This window comes from Dromiciops gliroides, chromosome 6, assembly GCF_019393635.1.
Source record: "Dromiciops gliroides isolate mDroGli1 chromosome 6, mDroGli1.pri, whole genome shotgun sequence".
NCBI lineage: Eukaryota > Metazoa > Chordata > Mammalia > Microbiotheria > Microbiotheriidae > Dromiciops > Dromiciops gliroides.
Window position 1 is genome coordinate 103261567 of NC_057866.1, and position 24293 is coordinate 103285859.

A 24293-nucleotide genomic window follows, 5' to 3' on the forward strand; every position below is an offset into this window, starting at 1 on the left:
GCTTTCTTACTGGCTACCTCTGTGATCTTAACCTCTCTGTGCCTCAGTTTCTTTATCTGTTGAACAAGGCTAGTGAACTAGATGACCTCCAGCTTTAATTCTATGTAATCCTTTGATCCAAAGTCACTTCCCCTTCTGTGGGCCTCAGCTTCCTCATTTGTAAAATGAGGGGGTTGGACCGAATCAGGGTTTCATAACCTTCTCAGTGTCACGGACCCTTTTGGAAATCTTGTGTAATTTAGGAATACTGTTTCTCAGGATAATCTATTTAAATGAACAAAATAAAACAGACAGGTTTACAGGGGAAACTAATCATATTGAAAAAGAAAAAAAGTGGGAGATTCTGCTCCGTTCACTTGTTCCCTGCTTTGTATTGCCTCCAAATATTGTCACTAGATTGCAACATCAACTGTGGTTTAGAATTCAGGATTCTGAATACATCCTATGACCTCAGCACTTAATTTCCACTGCTTCATGTTTCCTTGAGCAGAAAAATGATGACTTTAAATGCATTTCTTTTTTTGGCCCCGACCAAAGATTTCATTGGTAGGGAACTTCCTGTGACAATAATCTCTCTATGAATTCAGGTCTGTAGCTTATGGTCTTAAAGAGTTGCTTGGAGCACTGAAATTGAATGACTTGCCTAAGGTCACACTGCTAGCATGTATCACAGACAAGACTGGAACTGAAGTTTACCTGATTTCAAAGCCAGCTCTCTATCTACAGTGCCATAATGCTTCTCATCGTTATCATCATCATTAGAAATGCCTAAAAATTGATGCTTGCGAGAAAACATTTTAAACAATGACCATGTACATCTATTTACCTGCAATAATCCCATCCATCTGCTCGAGGGCAGCCTCCAACATGTGACTAGCGTCTGACGCCATGGTTGCTTTTCAGCTTGCTCAGTTTCTTCCTCTTATTTCTGAAAAACAGAGCATCGAATAAAGGTATGCTTGACATAAAACTCCAAAGCTCACTTGGACAAATTCACATTTTATGCCTTAAACATCATTTATATTGTGAATGAACAATTACTCAGGCAACAAACATTTATCAAACATCTACTGCGGACCAGGCAGTAATACTAATCTTCAAGGATTTAAAAAAAAGATAAATTAACAGTTCCTGCTCTTTCTTTTCTATTGGGGGAGATGATATGCAAACAGAAGAGTTGGACACTCTTTGGCCTGGCATTTTAATCTGCCATATTACTGGGAGAATTGGACTGAAATTTCTATGAACAGTGTGAATAAATGTAAACCTCAGTGGTTGACACAGTTAATGAACTTGGGAGTCAGACAGACCTGGATTCAAATCCCATCTTTGATCCTTATTAAATAGCTAAATGTTAGAGTGAAGAGAATGCTGGACCTGGGAGTCAGGAAGACCTGAATTCAAATCCTGCCTTAGACACTTACTGGCTGTGTGACTCTGGGCAAATCCTTTAATCTCTTTCATTCTCAGTTTCCTCATCTTTAAAATGAGGATAATAATAGCACCTACTTCACAGAGTTCTTATGAGGCTCGAATGAGATAACAGGTGTAAAGTGCTTTATAAACCTAAAAGCACTATATAAACAACTATTATTATTTAATATATGAAAAATACTTTACAAAGCTTAAGACACTATATTAGTCATGGTGGTTACTCATAGAAGTCTATGATAATCACTGTCACAGACTTAAAGCATTAGAAGCTATCCAGTCTGATATTCTCATTTTAAGATAAGAAATCAGACACTGAAAGGTGGAGTAACTTACCCAAGGTCATATAGGTAGGGAGAGGAGGGGTTTGGATTGTGGTAAAAAGTTTTAATAGTTAGCGATAATGGAGAGATGCCAGTTTTTTTTTAAGGACCACCCTTTTGGGGAGGAGACCAAAGGCATGAGCTACGCATGTCAGTCCGCCTGCTGAGCACTCGACTTCCGGGGTGCGAGCTTAAAAGGCAAGGAGAGAACGGAAGTGGGAGCTTTTTTCCTGCTCTGCTGGTCCCCTGGCTGCACTGCACAGACAGACGCTGACTGGAGTTTGACTCGGCCCGGCTCACGGTTAGCAGCATGTGCTTGACTCGGTCTCTCTCTCTCCCCAAAGGTGGCCTTGGGCTTTTGGTGAGTTTTATACGGAATATAGACTAAGCTTAGACTTAAGACTATTTGTTTTGTATTTCTACTTTCCTATCCCTCTAATCAACATCACCTGGTAACTACCACACAATAAAAGCTCTAACTAGAAAACCAGAAGCTTCTTCCATTTACTAGTCTGGGAGATAAATTAAGGGAAAGGTTAAAGAGGGGAGATTTATGATCTAATATCCAATTTTAAATCTCACAGGATCCAGACCCCCCCCCCAACACCCCACTGAGTGAACTTTCTACTAGACAACAACCTTGCAACCATAACCATGTCTCTGAGCCTCAGTTTTCTGATGTCTGTAAAGTGGGGATAATAACAATAGTAACAGCAGTAGTGGACCACAGTGTTTTAAGCTTGGCAAAGTAAAAAAGATAGAGTATCTCATTTGATTTTTATGACCCTGTGAGGTGGATGCTATTTTTGTCTTCATTTTGTAGTGGGAGCAACTGAGGCTAAGGGAAGGTAAAAGGACTCACCCCGCAGTTAGTAATCAATGGAGGTGCATTTGAACCTAGGTCTTTAGTCATTTCAGCTGTGTCTGACTCTTCATGACCCCATTTGGAATTTCCTTGTCAAAGATACTGGACTGATTTGCCATTTCCTTCTCCAGCTTGTTTTACAGATGAGGAAACTGAGGCAAGTAGGGTTAAGTGACTTGCCCAGGGCCACACAGCTTGGGTATGTCTGAGGCTGGATTTGAACCCAGAAAGATGAGTCTGACATCAGGCCCAGTGCCCTATGCACTATGGTGCCACTTAGCTGCCCCAAATAGATTGAATTCCTTCAATTTACAGTATTCCTTTATTTTATATCTGGTCTGAAGAGTTTTTTTTAAAGGTGTTTTCTTGTATATTGTTTAGATATTGCTCTTTTACTTTAATTTTTTATTGATTTGTTTTTATACAACAGCTATTTCCCAACAAGCACCCAACCACACCCATCCACCCCTGTACATCTCCTGAAAACAGTTAAAACCCACCAGATATTATGATTACAACTGATAGTAGCCATCTACTTTTTATTTTCTCAAAAGTGTAAAGAGGACTGTGTCTTTTCACTGATAGTCTGGGATGGCTTTTCTTATACTTGGCTGAGTTCTGCCACCTTTTAGTGCTGTTGTGTTCAGCCCTTTTACAGTCAGTGTAGATTATTCTTTTGGCTGTTTTCTTCATTCTGCCACATTTTCTACAGCTCTCCTCACACTTCTTGCAGTTCTTACTATTCCTTGTGTCTAAAGTTTTCCATAATTACAAGTGATATTTATCATGTGCTTTAAGGTTCATAATAGCCCATCTGACTTTCCCAACAAATCCAAGATCTTAGATTCTGAAAGAACCATGTAAGTGCAACCCATAGCTAATAAGGAAGATCCTCTAGAACATCTCCAACAAATGAATATCCAGCCTCCGCTTGAAGACCTCTAGGCAAGCCACTAGCTCCAGAAGCATCTTATTCTACTTTGGATGGCTCTAATATTTCGTTTAGGACATCTTGGTGGCACAATGGATAGAGTGCCAAGGCCTGAAGTCCAGAGCACTCATCTTCCTGAGATAAAATCCAATCTCAGACACTTACTAGCTGTGTGACCCTGGGCAAGTCACTTATCCCTTTTTACCTCAGTTTCCCTTTCTGTAAAATGAGCTGGAGAAGGAAATGGCAAACCACTCCAGTATCTCTGCCAAGAAAGCCCCAAATGGGGTCACAAAGAGTCAGAGAAGAAAAAAACAAACAATTTTTAGGGAGTTTTTCATTATATCTAACTGAGATTTGTCCCTCTGCAACTCTCCCCCAGTTCTGCTCTCTGGAGCTAAGCAACTAGAGCATAGTGTTATAATGGAATATACAGGCCTGAGTTAGAACACATGGGGTTCAAATGGCATCACTGGTGATTATGTCAGTTTCTCCAGATGTAAAATGGGGATAACACCGGCAGTACCCATCTCATAGTACTATAAGACCCAAATGAATGTAGCCAAAGTACTTTTCAAACTTTAAATTGCTATAATATATTATTATTAAAAAAAAAATCTAATCCTCTTCAACTTGTCAGTCCCACAAATATTTGAAGAGAGCTATCATGTAGAGGGAAACAATCTAGCCTAGTAGATAGAGAACTGACCTGGAAGCCAGTCAGGAAAACCTGGGTTCAAATCCTATCCTCTATTTGGCTATGTGGCCCTGTACTCTGTAACTGTACCGTTATATGAATAGCTATTATTATTTAAATAAAACCAAAGCAAGCTATATAAGTGTCCATCATGGTGATTAGTCATAACCGTGACCTCTCAGTGCTCTAGGCCACTTTTTGGGACAATAAATTGCAGAGAAGGTGCCAACTTGCATCTGTGGAGGGAGTTTTCTCTATCAGACAATTCCCTAAACCAATGAAATCACAGGTTCTGAGCCTCTCACAATATGTAGGTTAGTTTCTTATAAAATTTTCTGTTTTGTTCTTTGTACATTGAAATGTTCACGTTTGTTAAGTTAATAATAAAATGGTTTTTTAGAAGTTACTATGTCCCTCCTGATTTTTTTTTTGCAGGCTAAAAATGCAAAGTTCCATGAATCAGACACCCATGACATAGGTTCATGTGTTCTCCCTTTCCCAGAAGCCCCCACTCTGGCAGCCTCATTCTTGTCATTGGGACATTCAGAACTGACCACGGCATTCCAGGGGACTCCATGGGTGGGGAAAGGAGGAAGTGAGGCTTTGGGTATTTAAGGGACACTCCCACCCAGGAGAAGAATGTCAGTATTTTTAGCTTTGTCTCACATCAAAGGGAAAAAAGCACAGTCACAAGAAGAGGGATCCCACAATGCCTTTCCTGGAGATATCAAAGCTATAATTAAAGTTTGGGATAGAGAAGATACTCCAGCAGGTCCTTCCACAGAGCCTGAAGCAGGCCTGCCTTGCAGGCTGCCAGACAGTTATCGGGGACTGGATGACTGATCTGTATATGCCCCCTTTAGCTTAGAAATCCCCATTCTTAGATCCCACCCCACCCCAGGCTGAGTCAGCTTGTCCACTTACTCTAAAACAGGGCTTCTTAAATTTTTTCCATTCATGACCCCTTTTCACCAGAGAAAATTTTTCATGATGCCAGGTATATAGGTATATAAAATATGTATATATAACCTTTGACTGTTGTCAATTTTTTTTTGTGACCCCCACATTCAGTTATGTGACCCCTTATAAACTAGGCTCTAAAAAACTGGTGAAGTCATACTAGCTCCCGTGTCCCAACTAAGGGCTCCTGGGCCTAACTCATTCGAACAGCCCAGGGTCCAAGGTGATATGTTGTCTTTTGTTCTCCAACTACATCTCCTTAAGTATCTTTTGTTGTTGTTCAATTGTTTTTCAGTCATTTCTGACTCTTTATGATCCCTTTGGGGTTTTCTTGGTAAAGATATTGAAGTGGTTTGCCATTTCCTTTTCCAGCTTATTTTAAAGATGAGGAAACTGAGGCAAATAGAGTTGAGTGACTTGCTCAAGGTCACATAGCTAGGAAATGTCCAGATTTGAACTTAGGAAGATGAGTCTTCCTGATTCCAGGCTCATTACTCTATCCACTGTGCTACCTCACTGCTGTAAGCATCTATACATTAACTTTTTACTTGGGTTTCTGTGGAATTTTATTTACTTGCTTAGAGCCAATTTCCAAACAATCTCTTCTAAGGACAGATAGAAATTGGGGCCTGTACCATATACTCTGTCCTGTAAAGAGTCCCTACACATTTTCACCACATGGTTTATCATCACTTTAATTTGAGAGCACCAGAAAAATCAATGAAGGTTTAAATCTGGTATCAATAAAATCCTCTACCAAAGTCCTCTCTTGGTGCACAGAATACTCTTTGACAGGCCCTCATGAGCTGGACAGGCTTCAAGTGGTGGCCTGGTGCAGGGCTGTATGGCTGAGGACCAGAGATATTCCTAACTAGTCTAGCCACAGGGTGATGCATTTTTAAGCATAGCACCTATGAAAGACTTAATAATCGTAATAGTATCATAGAATGATGAGAGGCAGTGTGGTGCGCTAGATGGAGAGAAGAGCTAAAGTTGAAAGGAGGGCCAAGTCCAGCCTCCAACACAGACTGGCTGGGACTCTCAGCAAGTCATTTAACTGCTCAGTGGAATCCTGTGAAACCCTAACTCAGAGGCTTTGGTTGGAGTGGACAGTATCACTAGATTTTTGTCTGAGCCAAATATATACTTGAACAGGAAATCTCCTTCAAAAATCTCTTGACAAGGGATGAATCTGCCTTTGCTTAGAGACCTACAGAGAGGGAGAATGCTTTCCTTCCTGAGAAGGCCTGGACCACCTTTGGGAGCTCTAATTGTTAGTAAAACGTATCTTATATAGAGATGATCTCTTCTTCTAACCTTCTCCCAGTGTTCTAAGTCTTGCCCTCTGGGGACAAGTAAAACAAAATCCAGGGGGCAGCTGGGTGGAGCAGTGGATAAAGCACCAGCCCTGGATTCAGAAGGACCTGAGTTCAAATCCGGACTCAGACAGCTGTGTGACCCTGGGCAAGTCACTTAACCCCAATTGCCTCACAAAAAACCCAAAACAAAACAAAAAAATAATCTGATTCCTCTTCTTGGTTTTTTTGTTTGTTTGTTTTTTTGCGGGGCAATGGGGGTTAAGAAGGTGTTTAATAATGCCCATTTATTTGACTTGTTGACAAAACTCCAAGTATAGTCTGACCAGGATGGAGGACAATGGGACTATCGCTTCCTTTGTTTCAGACGCTAGGCTTCTGAGTATAACCTTAAATTTGTCATAAGACTCTAGTACAGTATCACTTCTGTGTCTAAATCCCTTAAAATCCAATGAAATTTTAAAAAATCCAATGAAATCTGTTTTCTGCAGTTCATGAACTTCTCAACAGTGGTATATCTTCTTGATGCAATGCTACCTGACTTCTGAGGATAGAATTCAGATTGCAGCGGCTGAAGAGTCACTGGGGTCTAAGGAAATAGTGACAGTTAAGTAAAATCTGCTCTTTTTTTGTCTTACCTCTCCTTTCATCTACTTATCTGAGTTTTGTCTGAGAGGACGGAAGTGCTTGGTTTTCTGGTAAGGTGCTTTTCACTGGTAGTTACATGCCTGAGAGTCACTTTAGGTGAGAAGAGGATTTTACCCCACCTGTTTAATTTCTCCTCAAGTGACCAGCTTATTTGGTTGTTGGTACAGTTCCATTCCTGGCTTTCCGGACTGTCTCTACCATGCTACCCAGCTCCATTCTCTTCTTTTTTCTTAGGGACAGTCATTTGCTGGTTGCCAACAGTTGGCCTCTTGCCTGGGTTGCTATCTTGGTTTCCTTCAAGAACCCCAGTTAAAAAGCACATTATGGCTTTCAGGATTTGCCTTAAAAGCCACAGGTAGTACTCTAAAGATGGTAAGGCCATACCAAGTCCTCAAACTAGGAGGCAAATGGCTACTCTTTCCACTGCTAGACCATAGAGCACAGGCTGAAGAGAATCCTAGGTAACTTTGCAAGGTCCTTTACTGGATTCAAAATGCATCCCATCCACCCTAGCCTTATTCCATATGGAAAAAATGACCCTGGTATTTTGTGTTCTGTGGTTCTATCTCATGTTTCTGGTTCTTAGACACCTTCCTTCCTCCACAGGTATCTTGGCAAAGCATCATCAACAAATTTAGTACTTCATCTAGGATAGCATCAGTAACTGTTGATTGAAAGTCCCCAGGGTTAAGTACACAGAGGCAGCCTGCAGCGTGGGTGGCAGAGCACTGAATGTGGAGTCAGCAAGATTTAGGCCCAAATCCCGCCTTTGATATTTGCTACTTTTGTAACCCTGGGCAAGTTGCTAAACTTCTGGGCCTGGGTTTTCTCATCTGGAATGAGGAATGAGGGATAATAATAGCACAAAATTGCTCTGAGGATCTAAGAAGATAAGGAGCATGAAGTGTTCTGCAAACTTGAAAGCATCACAGAAATAAGTTATTATTATTATTATACCCTGGTTTTTGTTTCCCACAGTCTAAAAGTGATAAGCATTTCCCAGGTCTTTTGAGTGGATAATTCAAGCAGTGAGGCAAGACCCATTACCTGGGTACCCAACAGGAAGAGGCAAAGCACCAGGTTCTACAGAGAGACATCTGAGAGGCAGAGATAGCTCCTTCAGAAGAGGAGCTTGAATGTCTCAGGGCTCCCTCTATAAGTCTCCTGAAGGGTATTACGGTCTTGCCTCTCATCTCTGCAGAGAATAAATTTTTTAAAATATCCATACATGGGGACACTAGGTGGCACAGTGGGTAGAGCATTGGCCCTGGATTCAGGAGGACCTGAGTTCAAATCCGACCTCAGACGCTTGACACTTACTAGCTGTGTGACCCTGGGAAGTCACTTAACCCCCATTGCCTCACTCAGAAAAAAAAAATCCACACATTTATTAAGCGTTTTCTGTGTGCAATGCAATATGCTTGGTGCTGGACATACATATAGAAAAGTGGAGACAGTCTCTGATCTCATGATCTCATAGAATTCATATTCTAATGGGGGAAATAACATATGAGGCTTTTAGCTGCAAGGCTGATAGAAAAACCCAGTGGTCCCAAGGGTCCAGTGGTAAAACAGATGGCAAAGCATCTTCTTTAATGCCAGTACCATGAATAAAACCGTATTGGGTTTTTGTTGTTGTTTTTTGTGTGTGGGACAATGGGGATTAAGTGACTTGTCCAGGGTCACACAGCTAGTAAGTGTCAAGTGTCTGAGGCCAGATTTGAACTCAGGTCCTCCTGAATCCAGGGCCAGCGCTTTATTCACTGCACCACCTAGCTGCCCTCTTATTGTTTTTTAATATTGAACCATTTGGCAGTGCCTTGAGATCACTCACTACCATGCCCTGGGAGCTTAGTATTAATGTTAATTACAACATTCTAATGAGAGTGGCCGAGGCTTGGAAGACCCTATTCATGGTCACACTATTGGTGGAGAAGTGGATCCAAAGAGTTCAACATGAGGAGATTGAGTTGGGTATCTTCCTTGCCTATTAGAACCTATTTTGACTCTGGAAAACTAGGTGGCACAATGAATAGAGCACTAGGCTCATAATCAGGAAGACTCCTCTTCCGGAGTTCAAATCCAGTCTCGGATACTTACTAGCTGTATGACCCTGGGCAAGTCACTTAACCCTGTTTAAAACGCCTCAGTTTCTTCATCTGTAAAATGAGCTGGAGAAGAAAATGGCAAACCACTCCAGTCTCTTTACCAAGAATGGGGTCACGAAGAGTCAGCCATGACTGAAAAATGACTAAACAACAGTAATTTTGACCCTTGATACTTTCCTCTCCTATATTCTCTAGAAGGCTGAAAAGATAAAATCCAGTAAGGAACAAATGTAAATTCTTATGCATGGATGCAAAAATCAACTTCACAAGTGCAGAGCTAGGGAGATGTGATTAGACGGCAGCTTATTTAAAAAATATTTGAGAACTTTACTGAATTATATATAAGCTCAATATGAATAGTGTGATGTAGCAATGGAAAAAAAAAATCAGTGAGATTTTGGGCTGCATTAAGAGAAGCACAGCTTTTGGGAATCAGGAGGTGACAGTTCCTTTCTTTTCTACCCTGGTCAATAAGCTGGACAACATATAGAGGAAGTCACCTGGGAAGGCAAAGGACCTTTGAGTCCATGTCATATTTAAAGGACGTATTAAACAGCACAGGGATTAGATTTGTTCCCTTTGGCCCCAAAGAGCAGACTTGGGAGCAAGAGTGGAAGCTACAAAAAAACAAATTTAGACTTGATGACAAGAAAAGCTTTCTAACAATGAGAGCAACTGTCCCAAAGTAGCATGGGCTGCCCTGGGACCCAGGAGATCCTTTCTCATTGGAGGTTTTCAAGCAGATGCTAAATTACCACTTGGCAGGTATATAATAGCCAGCATTTCATGGTACCTACTATGTGCTATATAATAACACATACTGCATGCTATATAACAGCACCTGCTATGTGCTACAGAACAACACCTACTATGTGCTATGGAAGAGTACATAAGCATTGGACTAAGTGCTGTACAAATATTATAAATGACCACTGACATCCCAAAATTCTGTGGATCTATGAAAACCAAAGCTTTGGGGAGTTGGGCTCACCAAATTCTACAATTTTAACCTCCTGATTGAATATGTAAGCCTCTTCCCCAGCCCCCCCGGCCATTTATCCTTGCTCTGACACCTTATCTTATTTCTTCCCTTTGGTGGAAGGTTTCCAAACTCCCTCCACAACACTGAATGTCCCAGTTGCACTGGACCAAAAAAATAACTATTTGGATAGAGTTCCTTCATTACAGTCCATGGTGCTGAGCACAATATCCAGATCCCCTGTTAGGAGGCATGAGCGCTGAACAGAGTTGTCATGACACTCTCCATTCCAGTTTCAAGGGACTCATAAAAGGTGTGGAGGGGGGGTTCCATTTCTTTAATTCAGTCAAGCAGGCAGACTTGTATCTGTAGTAAAACTGAACTTTAAACATCTTAAAAATGTGGGGAAAACCCATGAAAGGACTCAAGACGGAAACATAGTAATTATCTCTATGTAAGGTTTCCCCAAGGCTTTTCCATATATTATCTTATGGAATCCCTACAATAATCTATGAGATAGGTGGCATTGTAACTCAATTCTGTCCTGATCCCAAGCCCAGTACTCTTTCCAGTATGCTTAGCACAGTGCCTGGCACAGAGCAAATGCTTAATAAAGGTCCATTTTATCTAACTCTCTACCCCTCCAGCTCTCTATTTATCCAGCTCTCTATGCCCTATCTTATAAATCATCTATCTACCCATCTATGGGTCATCTATCTTCTACCTATAATCAACCAATCTATCCATTCATTCATCTTTCTATTTGCCAATCTCCTATCTATCTATCTCCTATGACCTATCACCTATGTTACATTGCTTAAGCATTCACTTGGCCCTATCTAGCCAAGTTATGAAAGGTATATTAAAACAACCCTGCTCTTCCTCCTAAGAATATTGACCTAGCCTATTCCAGGCTCCTGAGAAAATGGCTAAGGTGCAAATGATAAGAAGGTGATAGCTACAATCAGTCTTACCCCAAAGACCGCAAAGAGGTGTGGAAGGAACATTAGCATTAGGTAGCAGAGCAACAATGCTGTATTTCTCGCCAGGCACCTTTTTCTAGCTGTACCAGTTTCCTGAGCTCCATGCACTTGCTTTTTCCCAGCCCCTCCCATCATCTGCCTATTCTCATGGTGAATGTCTTCATACGGTATCCTGTACATTACTAGTTAGGTAGAAATTATTACTCTTTTCATTAGTTGATACTTCTGGGATTTTCTTCTATTTCAAAAGAAATAAATACCCTATTCCTGTCAAACTGAACTCCTCTACCGGATTGTCTTAGCATGCCCAAATCCAGATATTTTAAGTATTTTGAAAAAGCCAGAGGAACCCCTCCCATCAAACCACATTCAATTCTGAATGCCATTTCACGATTCAAAATAATGTTTCTGTTGACTTACACTGTAGCAGTGAGTATTCTGAACCAACCACCCTCTTGGAAGAAAGCAATGAAAGCCACAGTGCTTCTCCCCTAAGGATATACAAATAAAACTCACCTTTAGATATGATTACCCCCTAGATTTCTAGAGGGGTTTTTTCCCTTTTCTTTTCAGCCTGGTTGTCAGATAGTCTCAGTACCAGGAACATTATCCTCACTTTCAAGATAAATGCCAAGCTTCCTAAGAGCCACCACACCAAAGTTGTCTGCTACGTAATAAGCAAATCCCAATAGCCCAGCCCATCAATGCAAGTCAAGAGAGAGCAACTTCTTCTAAGTCATAGGGTTACTCAGAAAGCATATGGGGCACAGTGGCCTGAACAGCCAGTTTACTCACAGCAAGATGAAGATGGTATATTTCCTGAAAGTGAGAAAGGATTTGATCTCATCACTTAAAGCAAAGTGAAAAGCATATAAACCGGAAATGAATGACTTCTCTGTTTTATAGTTATCCAGTCTTTTTTCAGTCCATCTGATTCTTCTTTCTGCTCTGCAGATCAGCTGGACCATGCTGTCCTGTCACACCATGAGGCATATATCAGGTGTGGTAGAAATGGCACTGGCCTGGCAGTCAAGGGCTTTGGGTGATTGTCCCAGCTTGGATACTTCCCAGCTAGGTGACCTTGGGAAAAGTCTTTCCCCCCTTCCAGGCAAAGGAAATGTTGTCTAAGTAAGTCAAGGTCTGGAGAGTAAGCACAGTTCTCTGCTGGGTCAAGCTAGTCATAGAAGAGAGAGGAAGAAGGGACCTCGGAATCAAATCAATACCTCAGGGGCAGCTAGGTGGCACAGTAGATAGAGCAGCGGCCCTGGAGTCAGGAGTACCTGAGTTCAAATCCGGCCTCAGACACTTAATACTTACTAGCTGTGTGACCCTGGGCAAGTCACTTAACCCCAATTGCCTCACTAAAAATAAAATAAAATAAAATAAATCAATACCTCAACAAGAATTCATTCTACAACAGCAACAACACCGTGTGTGTGTGTGTGTGTGTATATATATATATATATATATATATATCAACAATCATTTTCATAAGATTTAGAGTCCCAAATTTTTCTCTCTCCCTCCCTTTCCTCCCCCCTCCAGAAGACAGCAACCAATCTGATATAGGTTATATATGTAAAATCTACAAGTTCTTTCTATGGGAGTGGATAGTATGCTTCATCATTAGTCCCTTGGGATTGTCTTGGATCATTGCATTGCTGAGTAGTTAAGTCATTCACAATTGCTTATCAAATAATACTGCTGTCACTATGCATGATGTCCTCCCAGTTCTGCTCACTTCACTATATATCAGTTCATATGATTCTTTCCAGGTTTTTCTGTGATCATCCTGTTTGTCATTTCCTATAGCACAATACCATTCCACTACAATCATATACCACAGCTTCTTCAGTCATTTCTCAGTTGATGGACATTCCTTTGATTCCCAATACTTAGCCACCACAAAGAGTTGCTATAAATATTTTTTTTTGAGATATTTTATTTTTTCCGTTACATGTAAAGATAGTTCTCAACTTTTGTTTATACATGCTTTACAATTTCAGATTTTTCTCCCTCCCTCCCTCCCCTCCCTCCCCCCTCCCCTAGACAGCAGGTAATCTGATATAGGTTATATCTATATATATCTATACATATACATATAGATATATATATACACATAATAACATTAATCCTATTTCTGCATTAATCCTGTTACAAGAGAAAGAATCAGAGCAGTGATGCAAAACCTCAAAATAGAAAAAAAAAAACAACAGCACCCAAAACAAAAGAAATAATATGGTTCAATCAGCATCTATACTCCACAGTTCTTTCTTTCTTTTTTTTTCTTGGATTTGGAGATCCTCTTCTATCATGAGTTCCCTGGAACTCTTCTGTACCATTGCATTGGTGAGAAGAATATAGTCCATCACAGTAGGTCAACACTCAATGTTGATGATACTGTGTACAATGTTCTTCTGGTTCTGCTCATCTCACTCATCATCAGCTCACGTAAGACCCTCCAGGTTTCTCTGAACTCTTCCTGCTCATCATTTCTTACAGCACAATAGTATTCCATTGTATTCATATACCACAACTTGTCCAGCCATTCCCCAATTGATGGGCACCCCCTCAACTTCCAATTCCTTGCTACCACGTAAAGAGCAGCTATAAATATTTTTGTACATGTGGGTCCCTTTCCCCCTTCCATGATTTCTTTGGGCAAAAGACCTAAAAGTGGGATTGCTGGGTCAAAGGGTATGCACAGCTTTATTGCCCTTTGGGCATAATTCCAAATTGCTCTCCAGAATGGTTGGATCAGCTCACAGCTCCACCAACAATGCATTAGTGTTCCAATTTTCCCACAGCCTCTCCAACATTTATTATCTTCCTTTTTTGTCATTTTAGCCAATCTGATAGGTGTCAGGTGGTACCTCAGAGTTGTTTTAATTTGCATCTCTCTAATCATTAGAGATTTAGAGCATTTTTTCATATGGGAATAGATAGCTTTGGTTTCTTCATCAGAAAACTGCCTGTTCATATCCTTTGACCATTTCTCAATTGGGGAATGACTTGGATTCTTATAAATTTGATTTAATTCCCTATATATTTTAGAGATGAGGCCTTTATCAGAAGCACTGGCCTCAAAAATTGTTTCCCAGCTTTCTGCCTCCCTTCTAATTTTGGATGCATTGCTTCTGTTTGTACAAAAATTTTTTAATTTAATATAATCAAAATCATCCACTTTGCATTTTATAATATACTCTATCTCATGTTTGGTCAAAAACTGTTCTCCTTTCCAAAGATCTGATAGGTACACTATTCCTTTCTCTCCTAATTTACCTATGGTATGCTATAAATATTTTTTATACAATTTCCCCCCTTTTGTTAACTGTTTCCCTCCATCCTATTCCCTTCTCCATGATATTTACTCTATTATCTATCTTCTTTTACCCTATCCCTCTTCAAAATGGATTTGCTTCTGTCTGCCCCTCCCCCAATCTGCTCTCCCTTCTTTTGCCACTCTCTCTATCCCCTTCCCTTCCTATTTTCCTTCAGGGTTAGATAGATTACTGCACCCAATTGAGTGGCTATGTTATTCCCTCCTTGAGTCAATTCTGATGAGATTGAGGTCTTTGAGCCAATTCTGATGAGTTTTAGGCTCATTCACTGCCCATATTGAATAGATTACTCTGCCCAATTGGGTATGTGTGTTAATCCCTCCTTGAGCCAACTCTGATGAGATTAAAGTTTTTGAACCTATTCTGATGAGTGTAAAGTTCATTCACTGCCCTGCTCCTCCCCTATCTCTTCTCCCACTCCATAAGCCCTTGCCTGTTTCGCTTGTGGGATTTCACCCCACGCTACCTCTCCCCTTCCCCCTCCCCTAGTACATTCCTCTCACCCCTCAATTTTACCCTAAAGGTGTCATCATGGGGCAGCTAGGTGACACAGTGGACAAAACTTCCACCCTGGAACCAGGGGGTCCCAAGCCAAAACCCAGCCTCAGACACAAGACAGTCACCTACTGCAAGACCCCAGGTATGTCCCTCAACTCCAATTTTTTATAGTTCTCTAGGATCTTGTATTTGAAAGTCAAATTTTCCATTCAGTTCAGGTTTTTCATCATGAATACCTGAAAGTCCTCTTTTTCATTGAAGTCCCGTTTTCCTCTGAAAGATTATGCTCAGTTTTGCTGGATACATGATTCTTTGTTGTAATCCTAATTCCTTTGCCCCCTGGAATATCATATTCCATGCCTTCCGGTCCTTTAATCTAGAAGCTGCTAGATCTTGTGCTATCCTGACTGGGGCTCCACAATACTTGAATTCTTTCCTTTTGGCAGCTTACAATATTTTCTCCTTGACCTGAGAGCTCTGGAATTTGACTATAATATTCCTGGGAGTTTTCCTTTTGGGCTCTCTTTCAGGAGGTGATCAGTGGATTCTTTCAATTTCTATTTTACCTTCTGCTTCTAGAATATCAGGGCAATTTCCCCTGAGAATGTCTTGGAAGATGATGTCTAAGCTCTTTCTTTGATCATGGTTTTCAGGTAGACCAATAATTTTCAAATTATCTCTCCTGGATCTATTTTCCAGGTCAGCAGTTTTTCCAGGAAGATATTTCACATTGCCCTCTATTTTTTTTTATTCATTTGGATTTGCTTTATTGTGTCTTGGTTTCTCATAAAATCACTAGCTTCCATTTGTTCAATCCTAATTCTTAGGCAATTATTTACTTCAGAGAGCTTTTGTACCTCCTTTTCCATTTGGCTAATTTGGCTTTTCAAGCTGTTGACTTTTTTCTCATGTCTTTCCTGTATCACCCTCATTTCTCTTTCCATTTTTCCCTCTACCTCTTGAACTTTATCTTCAAAGTCCTTTTTGAGCACCTCTATGGCCTGAGACCAATTCATATTTTTCTTGGAAGCTTTAGATATAGGGGCCCTGACATTGACATCTTCCTCTGAGGGTGCACCTCAATCTTCCTTGTCACTAAAGAACATTTCCATGGTCTTCACCTTTCTCTGTCTGCTCATCTTGACTTTCTTTTTACTTGACTTTTAGCTCCTTAAAGTGGGGCACTATTTACAGGCTGCACTGTCCCAAGCTTCAGGAGGTCCCAGATGGTATGATTTAAGGAGGAGAAAGTTCTTCACTCACCATGTCTGTTCCCTGGTCCATAGATGACCCCAGACCAACTTGCTAACCAACCAGCTTTGTGTGCTGTGGTTGTCAGCTCCGACAAGCCTCGGCCACTGCTACTGAAGCCTACCTCCTGGTTCCCAGCAGGGATGAAAAACCCAAGTTCTGCCTCAGCACTAGCATAGACCCCTGTAGTCTCCCCCGTGCCCATGGCTCAGCCCTCTCACCAGACTGTGAGCTTAGTTCCAGATGACACAGGTACTTCAGTTGATTCAGAGGCTCTGGGGTTCTCTTTCTCTGGTGAATCCTTCCTGGGACTAGATCTATGTCAGCATGACTGTGGGGTTGAGTTCCACTCCTGTCTCAGTAAAGCAGCTCCCTCCTTCTGACCTTCCAAGCCATCCTTGGTTGGAAAATGATCTCAGCACATTCTTCTGTGAATTTTGCTGCTCCAAGAATTGTCCTATGGAATTATTTGGATGTTTTTTTGAGCAATCATGTCATGAGTTCGAGAGCTCACTGCCTGTCCTCTGCCATCCTGAGATATGTGCTGTTATTATCTACATTTTACAGCTGAGGAAATTGAGGCAAACAGAGGTTAAGTGACTTGCCCAGAGTCACACAGCTACAAGTATTTAAAGTTACATTTGAACTCAGGTCTTCCTGACTCCAGGACAAACACTCTTTCCACACATGTATCCCCAAAATACATGGCTCATGGTCATCCTACCTTCTGAAGAACTGTAGGATAGAGTAACTCACTACATCCAGAAGCAGCCTATTCCACTCTTCAACAGCTGAGCTAAGGAGTTTTAGGTTCTTATTAAATAAAATCTGGATCTGTCCCTCAGCAACTTCCACTCATTGTTCCTAGTTCTACCTTTAGGGGACAAGAAAAATATGTTTTATCTCTCTTCCACATCACAGTCCTTCGAATACTTGAAGAGACTTGAACCCAAGTCTCCTATTCTAGGCTCTTTCCACTCTATTATAGTTCAGAGAAATAACCAAGTTCAAAGAGTTAGAAAGGTAAGGGGTGGGGGGAGTTCATGGGGGCTGTTCCATAGCTGAGGCCTCAGCATGGATTAAGTCTGATCGAACACACTACAGAAGGGAGGAGTTGACAACAAGGAGATGACTCTCACTCTCAGTGGTTTGGTGGAATGGTTCTGATAGGTCTAGGGATTGAGAATCACATTCATATTCTAATGTTCTCTTCTCAGACCTATGACCCTATCAGACCACTGGGGAGCAGAAGAAGCCTTATTACTTCCAGATCCTGTACTTCCGGAACTATGCATTCCTCTTACTCAACATCCATGATTGGTGACATTAGGTGAAGATTCAGTCCATCTATCAGGGATGTGGGTAGTCCTGTCACAAGAGCCAGGGTACAGCACCGGCCCTGGATTCAGGAGGACCTGAGTTCAAATCTGACCTCAGACACTTGACACTTACTAGCTGTGTGACCCTGGGCAAGTCACTTAACCCCCCTTGCCCTGCAAAAAAAAAAAAAAAGAGTCAGGGTACCACTGGAGAGATGGGTGGAGACCCTGTCCCTTACATGGCAGTCAGTCTCCCATTTGTATATAGCTCTGGTGTCCCATAGTGTGGCAAATTGGCCTGGGTAGCCTTTAATTTTTCTAGGCCATGAGTGCTGAAGTACACAGCATAAGTTCAATAAAAAAAAAACTAGGGTTGGAAACTGAAGTCGATTTAGACTTGGTTTATATACAAGGGCATTTGGGGCTGGAGGAGTGAACTGTACAATTACAACAGAATTCATTTCCTTTTGGGCAGTATGACAACCTAGCCATCTTGGTGGTAGAAGATGTAGTAACAAGGGTTGTGTGCTTTGTCAATTCAGTGGTGATGCATCATGGAAAGGTGAATCTGTACCTAGAGTGCTATAAATAATGTTGTCCAGAAATGAGAAATAGAATTATCTCACATGAGGAGGAGAAAAAACCCATTACAGTGGAGGAAAAGTAAGGGCAGTGAACATTGCTTGAACCTTACTTTTATTGCATTTAGCTTAAAGAGGGAATAACATACATACTTAGTTGGCTATAGAAATCTATCTTACGTTACAGGTAAGGGGGGGGCGGGGTTTTGTTTGTCCTTCATTCTCAAAGAGGACCATGACACAAGGGTGATGTCATGACCTGCAGTGAACTGGATTTAAGTGAGGGAGGGCTGTGCAAGGTCACCAACCTCACTCTCCTCTCCAGAGGCATCTGGATCCAGGGGCAAGATATACATGATGCTGACTGTAGGTTTAAGTGACTTCCCCAGGGTCACACAGCTAGTAAGTGTGCTGAGGGAAGAGTAGATTGAGGGAGGTGGTGGTCAGAAGCAGAAATGAGAAATGGGAACTGGAGTCCCCCACCAGAGGTAATACAAAAACTATGGGGATGGAAGATTTACTTCAGAAGAGTCAGCTGTCCCTGGTGCCAGTAAGGGAGGAAGTAAGTCATCCCTGGTCCTAGTCAGGGTATCTCCTGAGATGCGTACAGGTATATGGCAACAAAGTCTAGCATTACCACTTCCCAAGGATGGAAGAGTATCTGCAAGGACTGAAAAAGTTGCCAACTCCCCCCAGTTGTCTTCAGTTTGGGAAGACTCCTCACAAGCACAGACTTGTGAGCAGATATCCTGTCCCATCTGTGATCATCAAAGGTCCCAGGAGATCATCTGCCAAGTTTTGAAGAGATTCATGTGGTCTGCTACCAGGGTTATTGGGGCAAAAGCAAGGCCTCACCAAGGGAAGGAAGGTTGTAAAGACATGAGTAGGGGGGCAAAAGCCTCTTGGGGACTGACCTTCCTTCAGATGTCAGAGCTGGGCCTTGGTGAGGCATCTCGTGCTGGCTGCTAAGGGATCATATTTAGTAAATCCAACCCAGGTTAAATGGCTATGCAACTTACAGTCTCTTAGAAAGGTTAATTTGAACATGCTCATATTTGTTGAGGATTGTCAACTTCAGAATAATTTAAAAAAACACATTAAAATAAAAATAAAATAAAAACTGGGGGCACTGTATAAATGAAGGATATAACCCAGCATTCCCAGAGATTGAATCAGGTCAAAAAGCAATAAGCATTTGAGCACTGATTATGTGGCAAGAACTCTGCCAGGCACTGGGTATGCTAGCTGCCATTGGTTTCCTTGCTGTATCTAGATCACACTATACTACCCCCCAGAGGGCAAACTTGATGCCTCTCATCATCTTTTAGCTGATCCATCACATGGAGAATTTTTTTTAAATTTATTTATTAATTTTTAGTTTTTAGTGAGGCAATTGGGGTTAAGTGACTTGCCCAGGGTCACACAGCTAGTGTTAAGTGTCTGAGGCCGGATTTGAACTCAGGTACACCTGAATCCAGGGCCGGTGCTCTATCCACTGCGCCACCTAGCTGCCCCCATCACATGGAGAATTAATGGTGGGGAGTCCTTTACTACATGGTGACAGCATCCAGGGCTCTCCAGTGGTGGAGCCTTAATTTCCCACTATAAGGAAATGTGAAAAGCATCCTACATTGCATTTCTTACCTCCATAATTGACATGGTCTCCCTTTCCCCCTCTGCCTCTTAGAATTCCAGCATTCTTTAAGACTCAACTCAAGGACCACCTCCTACACAAAGCTTTTCCCAGTTCCTCCAGTGGTCAGTGCTTTCCATCCCGCCAAATTATTGTCATTATTATTGTTGTTATTGTTATTTATTGGACCAGAGATTTCATCCTTATAGGGTGAGGAACTCCCTCTACCAAAGCAGACCAGCACCTGTTCTACATCGTACAGTCTTGAAGAGCTGCCAGGGTCCTAAGAAGTTAAGTGACTTACTTGCCCAGGTCCACTCAGTTGGCAAGACTTGAACCCAGGTCCTCCTGAACCCAAGACCATCTTTCTGTCCACTAAGCCCATAAAAGGCCTTTTCTTATTCCCCAAGGTGTTCATGTTGTCTTCTTCACCAAATTACTTTATATTTGTTTTCTATGTATCTTGTATTTCTGAATATTGGTGCATATTGTAACTCCTAGTAGAATGTGAGCTCTTTGAGAACTGGGAGTGTAACTGTTTCATTTTTGTCTTTGTTCTCGGCAAATTCTCACAGAATGACAGGTACACAGGAGGGGCTTAGGAATCACTGGATGACCTGGTTTGCTTTTCAGCATCCTCCCTCTCTGGTGCTGCTCATTCTCTTCGTTCTTGGCTACACTGAACGGATACTTCCCTGCTAGGGCTCTGGGCACTTCCCTCTCTTCTTAATGTTCCAATTCAATGCATGTTAATGAACATTTGCAATATACAGACTGTGCCATGCACTGGGGCCAAGAAGATGACTGTAGTTTTTCTGATTTAGAAAGACATTTCCCCAGCTCTGTGAACATCTGGTTTTGGTGCAGGCCCTGGCTGTTCAGCTGTTTTAACAAGAGAGGAAATCCAAATATTCTTGCTGTCTACCTCTACACATGACCCCAGACGCATCTCTCTCTAACCCCCAAACAATGTTTAGCTTATGCCAAACCAATCAGTGCTGAAGATGACCAACCATACAGATCATTAGGTAATCCTGGCATCTCCTTATTTTCCCACTAGGAGAACAAAACTTTCCTGAACTGCTACTGTCTCGGACTATAAGTATTCTTCCTTTGATGGGTCTCCAGGAGGGAGAAAGGAGTTCTTTTTTTTTTTTTTTGTGAGGCAGTGAGGGTTAAGTGACTTGCCTAGGGTCACACAGCTAGTAAGTGTCAAGTGTTTGAGGCTGGATTTTAACTCAGGTCCTCTGGAATCCAGAGATAGTGCTTTATCCACTGTGTCACTCTGCTGCCCCGAGAAAGGAGTTCCACAAATAAATTCCAAAAATCAATTCCACAAACTTGTCTTAAATGCCTATTAAGTGTCAAGCACTGTGCTAGGTCCTAGGAACATATATATGAAAAAAAGACTCAATACCTGTCCTCAGGGAGCTCACAATCTATCACGGTATATAGGGATATAAAGTTATCCAAGTGACAATATATGGTGCCATGGGAAATTTGGAATTAGAGAACCTGTGTTCAAATTCTGACCCTTCTATTTACTGCCAACTGTGTAATTTAAGATTCTAAATGTGGATTCTAATCTGTTCCCCCAGTTTTGGGGGAAACTGACTAAAATCACTGATAAAACGAGTTTAGGTTTTTAAGGGTTTATTGAAAAATAGAAAGAAAAAGATTGAGAACAGAATTCCAACAGCCTGGCATTCCTATCTTTCCTCAAATTTCCTGTGAAGTCCTCTGCCGCCACCACCACCACCAAGTCAGGAATCCAAAAGAGAGAGAGCTCTCCGCGCAGGCCCTCTTTCCTCCTTCCTGTCTCCTCCCAGAAAATAGGAGGCTCCTCAAGTTGATTGGCTGGTATCCTTGATAGACAGCACCCATGAGCAAATGTCACTTCCTGGCGCCAAGGAAAAGCCACATGGCCTTGCCCTCTGAGGCATTTTCCTCATGGTGGAGCTTTCCTATAGTAAGTCTCCAGTAGGTGGCATCATTACAATCATTACACTGCATGGCCTTGGACAAATCATTTAACCTCTCTGGGCCTCAGTTTCTTCAACTATAAAATGAGAATGATGAACTGGATGAGATAGCCTGAGGTGCCTTCCAGCTCCAGATCTATTTTTCTTTTTCTTTTGTGGGGCAATGAGGGTTAAGTGACTTGCCCCAAGGTCACACAGCTAGTGAGTGTCAAGTGTCTGAGGCTGGATTTGAACTCAGGTCCTCCTGAATCCAGGGCCGGTGCTTTATCCACTGCACCACCTAGCTGCCCCCAGATCTATTTTTCTAAAGGAGGAGTTTAATAAAATCAAAGGAAACATAAAGACAATGCAAACTAGGAAGATCTGAGGGGAGATAGAACTTTCAACTAGTACTTAGTTTTGCCTTTCTTTGTATCCCCAGCACATGTTCAAGTATACAGTAGGTGCTTAATAAATGCTAGTTGAATGACTCACTGAGGGAGATCAGGGAAGACTACATTGAAGAAGTGGCATCTGAACTGAGTCTTGAGGGCAGAAAAAGATTTGAATAGGTGACAATGAAGAGGATGCATTTCAGGAATCAGGGAGAAATGTACCAACTTGTTCAGATGCACAGAGACAGCAGGTGGCAGGTTGGGATTGAGGAAGAGCTATTTTATATGTAACAGTATGAGAAAGAGAATAGGAGGTTTTAAGGTTGGAGAGACTGTGTGTGGGGTGTGGGATCTTCAAGTGAGGGACCTTTTAGGAGTTTGTAATTTATCCTGTGGGACATAAGGTAGCACTGAATGTTTTTAAGCAAGCTTAAAGATGACTTTGGCAAGACTGGATTATACATGTGAAGTCGAAATCAGAAGCAGCAAAACTAGTTGGGAGGCTATTGGAATAGTCCAGGTGAGGGACCACAAGGGCCTAAAGTAAAGGGGTAGCAGTGTGAGTAGAGAGGAGGGGACAGGTATATAAAACGTTGGCAAAACAAAACCTGAATGTGTTCATTCATTTCCCCCTTTAAAAAAAAAATTAATTCTTTGTTGGAAAGAACTGCTTTCTGGCTGGAGATTGGGGGAAAGTATACTGAGAATAAAGGGGTTTTTAAAAATTGAAATAATTTACCTTTTCTTTAGGGATAGAGTACTGGACCTGGAGTCAGGAAGACTCATCTTCCTAAGTTCAAATCTGGCCTCAGACACTTACTAGTTGGGTGACCCTGGGTAAATCACTTAAGCCTGTTTGCCTCAGTTTCCTCATCTGTAAAATGAGCTGGACAAGGAAATGGCAAACCACACCAAGATCTTTGCCAAATGGGGTCAGGGACAGTTATGCACAACTGAAAACAACAGCAGCAACTTTTTATTTACTGATAACAAATGGTGCAAGTCATTTTTTTTTTAAAGGGTAAAAAGAAACTACAATGGTAGAAATGGATGAGAGACAAATGAGTCCAAGATGACAGGTTTAAAGACTGGATGAAAAGTACGCACTGCATTTCATATCATTGTTTTGCTCTGTCCCCATCCCCGCCCTGTTCCTGATAGTCTGTCCTGTTCTGTCCTTTAAAGCCATCTTGTTTTTTCTCCATTTGGAGCAATTTCAGACGTTTGTTTAGTTGACTATGAAATGAACTGTATGGCTTCTTTACAGTATTATTTTTTTTTTTTGGCAGGCAATGGGGGTTAAGTGACTTGCCCAGGGTCACACAGCTAGTAAGTGTCAAGTGTCTGAGACCGGATTTGAACTCAGGTACTCCTGAATCTAGGGCCGGTGCTTTAACCACTGCGCCAATCTAGCTGCCCCTTTACAATATTTTTAATTCTTTTTTTTTTTGCGGGGCAATGGGAGTTAAGTGACTTGCCCAGGGTCACACAGCTAGTAAGTGTCAAGTGTCTGAGGCTGGATTTGAACTCAGGTACTCTTGAAACCAGGGCTGGTGCTTTATCCACTGCATCACCTAGCTGCCCCATTCTTAATAAACACTTTGGAGTTTTGTAAAAAGAAAAAAAAAAGACTGGATGAACTGGGAGAATTTGAATACTATAATAATAAATACAGAAACTTCCATAGCAGTTTAAAATGTGCTTTTTAAAAAATAAAATAATAATTACAAATATTTCCTTTGCATCTCACAACTATCCTCTGCTGCTTACTACTTCTATCATGTTGGAGAAGCAAGCAATAAGCATTTGAGCATCGACTATGTGCCAGGAACTCTGCTAGGCATTTGATGTGCAAGACAAAAAAGTAAACAGTCTCTGCCCTCAAAAAGGCAGGACCTTTATGCGCACCCCCATTTTGCAGATGAAGAAACTGAGACACAGAGTGGTTAAGTGACCTGCTCATGAGCACAAAGCTAGTAAGTTTCAGAGACTCTCTTCATCTGAGACTAGATCTGTGGAGCCCTTCGTAAATCAGCTCATTCACTAGTGATCTAGGGTCACAGTATGAAAGGC

The 24293-nt window shown here is 41.6% G+C and overlaps 1 protein-coding gene across 5 annotated transcripts in view; it reads right to left on the reverse strand.

The window, feature by feature from the left end:
* Positions 1 to 24293, reverse strand: part of PPFIBP2 (PPFIA binding protein 2) — a 208386-nt gene that overhangs the window by 149854 nt on the left and 34239 nt on the right. For all 5 annotated transcript variants that reach the window (XM_043971121.1, XM_043971120.1, XM_043971119.1 and 2 more), the window contains exon 2: positions 827 to 928. In XM_043971121.1, coding sequence (XP_043827056.1) covers positions 827 to 890 — 64 coding nt within the window. In that variant the 5' untranslated portion in view covers positions 891 to 928. The remainder of the gene's footprint in view (positions 1 to 826; positions 929 to 24293) is intronic.